General features: G+C 46.2%; 1 protein-coding gene across 1 annotated transcript in view; it reads right to left on the bottom strand.

Annotated features, from left to right (window-relative positions):
• Positions 1-716: 716 nt before the first annotated feature.
• mrps23 (mitochondrial ribosomal protein S23) overlaps positions 717-3,734 on the bottom strand; it is a gene marked incomplete at its 5' end in the record, with an annotated part of 5,794 nt that continues 2,776 nt past the window's right edge. The window contains 1 exon segment of the mRNA XM_037677979.1: positions 717-910. Within this exon segment, the coding sequence (XP_037533907.1) occupies positions 872-910 (39 nt within the window).

Below are 3,734 nucleotides of genomic sequence, written 5' to 3'. Positions count from 1 at the left end.
TCCACGTTTACCGTGGTAACGATGACGTTTCCGCCGGGGGGGGCAGCGCAGGTGCCCGGAGGAGATGAGCTGGGACTCCTGACAGGAGCGGGGGTAAAGTTTTCTGTCCACCATAATCAAAGGCATTGGGATTGCCAACAACATGTTGAATATCCAGGAGGGACTAGCGATTGTACACAAGCACCAACTTAGTGCTGAGCACAAAACAGAGAAATAAAACAAACTAAACCAAGAACGACAGACGGACGGCCACACACACTGGTGCCATCTTGCCATCCAATTAGCAATGCACTTCTATTTGGAATCAGTCAGATTGTCTCCATTGCAGGATTAGTGAAAAATATACTTATTTTTTCTCTGTTTTGTGAATAAAATCAAGTTTATTCACATATTGATATAGTTAAATATATTTGTGTTTTTTAGGCAAACAGTTTTTAGAACTGTTTTTTTTTTAAACTTCAGATGCCTCTCATCAGCCTTGAAAACTTAAAACAAAACAACAACAACAAAAAACTACAAGAGCCAACAGTGAAACAGACGAGGTTTCACTGAGGTAAAAACTAAATGTACATAAATTGTATCATTTAGCAAAGATAAATTAGATCAATTTAAAACAGGAAACATTTTAAATAGTTGTTTCAGTTTTGACACAGACGATTTCACATGTGTAAAGGTTGTCAGTGAATATTTGTTTTTAATAAATACGTTTGTTTGTTTTGATCCTTTTTTATTTCCATTACTTCCAACAGTCACAATAGTTCAAAACATGATGAATATTCCATCCGAAACTGGCCATTCAATCAAACTTTCAGAACAAAGTTTAAGGACACAGCAGAGAAACCTTTAGCCGCTTCTTTTCATGAGCATCAAGTCAGTTCTGCTCAAAAACGTCATCTTTGGTCTTTTCCACCTGCAAAAAAAAAAAATATAGATATATATATATATATTTAGATGATTCATGAAACAGCACGTTTTCCTTACACACCACTTTAGTCTTTGTTAGTCATCTTTGGATTACATTTTCTATCATTATACTTTAATAACATTGAATTCAAATTCAAACTCAGATTTCCATCCATCATTCATTATCTTCCGCTTATTCCGAAGTCGGGTCGCAGGGGCAGCAGCTTGAGCAGGAAGTCCCAGACATCTCTTTCCACAGCCACCTCTTCCAGCTCTTCTGGGAGGATTCCAAGGCGTTTCCAGGCCAACCGAGAGACATAGTCTCTCCAGCGTGTCCTGGGTCTTCCCCGGGGTCTCCTCCCAGTTGGACATGCCCGAAGCACCTCCCTAGGGAGGCACCCAGGGGGCATCCTTACCAGATGCCTGAACCACCTCAACTGGCTCCTCTTGACATGGAGGAGTAGCGGTTCTACTCCGAGTCTCTTCCGAATAACTGAACTTCTCACCCTATCTCTAAGGGAGAGTCTAGCTACCTTGTGTAGAAAAATCATTTCAACCACCTGTATCCTCGATCTCATTCTTTCGGTCACTGCCCAGAGTTCATGACCATAGGTGAGGGTAGGAATGTAGACCGACCGGTAAACAGAGAGCTTTGCCTTACAGCTCAGCTCTCTCTTCACCACAACGGACTGGTACAGAGTCCGTAACACTGAAGATGCTGCACCAATCAGTCTGTCAATCTCACGCTCCATTCTTCCCTCACTCGTGAACAAAACCCCAAGATACTTGAACTCCTCCACTTGAGGCAGAACCTCACCCTCGGCTTGAAGAAAACATTCCACCATTTTCCGGTTGAGGACTATGGCCTCAGATTTTGAGGTGCCGATTCTCATCCCAGCTGCTTCACACTCGGCTGCAAACCGCTCCAGTGAGAGCTGAAGATCACAGCATGATAATGCCAACAGGACCACATTATCTGCAAAGAACAGAGGTGGAATCCTGAAGCCACCATACCGGAAACCCTCCGCCAGTTGGCTGCACTGAGAAATTATGTCCATAAAACTTATGAACAGCATCGGTGACAACAGGCAGCCTTGGCGGAGTCCAACTCCCACCCTGAAGGGGTCCAACTTACTGCCGGCAATGAGAACCAAACTCTCGCACCGCTTGTATAGGGACTGAACAGCCCGTAACAAAGGGCCTCCAATCCCATACTCACGGAGCACCCCCCACAGTGCACCCCGAGAAACACAGTCGAATGCCTTCTCCAAGTCCACAAAACATATGTAGACTGGATGGGCAAACTTCTATGACCTCTCAAGGACCCTAGTGAGGGTAAAGAGCGTATCCAGTGTTCCACGGCCAGGACGGAACCCACATTGTTCCTCCTGGATCTGAGGTTCGACCAACGATCGGACACGTTTCTCCAGTACCCCTGAATAGACCTTACCAGGGAGGCTAAGGAGAGTGATGCCCCTATAATTGGAGCACACCCTCCTGTTTCCCTTTTTGAAGAGGAGAACCACCACCCCAGTCTGCCAGTCCAGTGGCACTGCCCCCAATGTCCATGCGATGTTGCAAAGGTGTGTCAGCCAAGACAGCCCCACAACATCCAGAGCCTTAAGGAAATCAGGGTCTCTATCATCGAGTCTCTATCCAAGGTCTCACCGAACTCCTCCCACATTTGCGCTTTTGCCTCAGCAACAGCCAAGGCTGCACACTGCTTGGCCCTCCGGTACTCCTCAGCTTCCTCCAGTGTCCCACTGGCCAACAAGGCCCGATAGGACTCCTTCTTCAGCTCGACAGTCTCCCTAACCCGAGGTATCCACCACAGAGTTTGTGGATGACCACCGCGAGAAGCACCGACAACCTTGCGGCCACAGCTCAAGGCAGCTACCTCAACAAGCGAGGTGCGGAACATGGCCCTCTCAGACTCAATGTCCCCCACTTCAGCTGGGATGCGGTTAAAGCTCTCCCAGAGGTGCGAGTTGAAGATCTCTCTGACGGGTTCTTCTGCCAGGCGTTCCCAGCAAATACTCACTACATGTTTGGGTCTACCGGGTCTGTCCGGCATCTTCCCCTGCCATCTGATCCAACTAACTACCAGGTGGTGATCAGTTGACAGCTCAGCTCCTTTCTTTACCCGAGTGTCCAAAACAAACGGCCGCAAATCAGATGACACGACTATGAAGTAGGAATGCACGATATATAGTACACGGTAGAAACGATAGAAATTTAGCCTACGATAGAGATCTGACTTTTACCGGCTAACCGTAGTAATGCTGTTTCTGATGTAAAATCAAGAGTTGTCAAATTTAATTGTTACTTTTTTTAGTTGAAAACTTTGCGCAAGTGGCGTTAAAGTCCTTTCTTCAAGAGCTAAGTAGCGAAGCTACAAGCTAACTATGGCCGGCTTGCCGTAGTGTTGCCGTATTTTGACGCATGCGCAAAACGCTGTGTTCCATCAAAAGTTGTTTTTATTTCTGTCGAAAGTTAAAGTAAGTGTTGGTCAGCTTTAGAGAAACCTGCTCTCTGATCTGTGAAAATAATGCTGTGTTGTGTGATTTTACTGCGAGACTCATTTTGTGTCAGATCTCCTTAAAGCGGAAGCAGGCGCCCACTAGAGGGTTGGAGGCTGAAGTGTTTCAGTGTAAAATGGAGGATGACTAATTTTTGGGAGTACTTCGGGTCACGTGATTCCGGCAGGATTCCGGCGGGACCGGAGTCAACCTCATTATAATTCTCGTGACCAGGACGTGACCGGACTGAAAGCTAATGGGAGCAGACAGGAGCGGGAACCAACCAATAACCAAAAATGAAAATAAAAATAA

Source organism: Nematolebias whitei, chromosome 6, assembly GCF_014905685.2.
Source record: "Nematolebias whitei isolate Nwh7 chromosome 6, NemWhi1, whole genome shotgun sequence".
In the NCBI taxonomy this organism is placed as follows: domain Eukaryota; kingdom Metazoa; phylum Chordata; class Actinopteri; order Cyprinodontiformes; family Rivulidae; genus Nematolebias; species Nematolebias whitei.
This window is presented reverse-complemented; position numbering and strand designations above follow the sequence as displayed.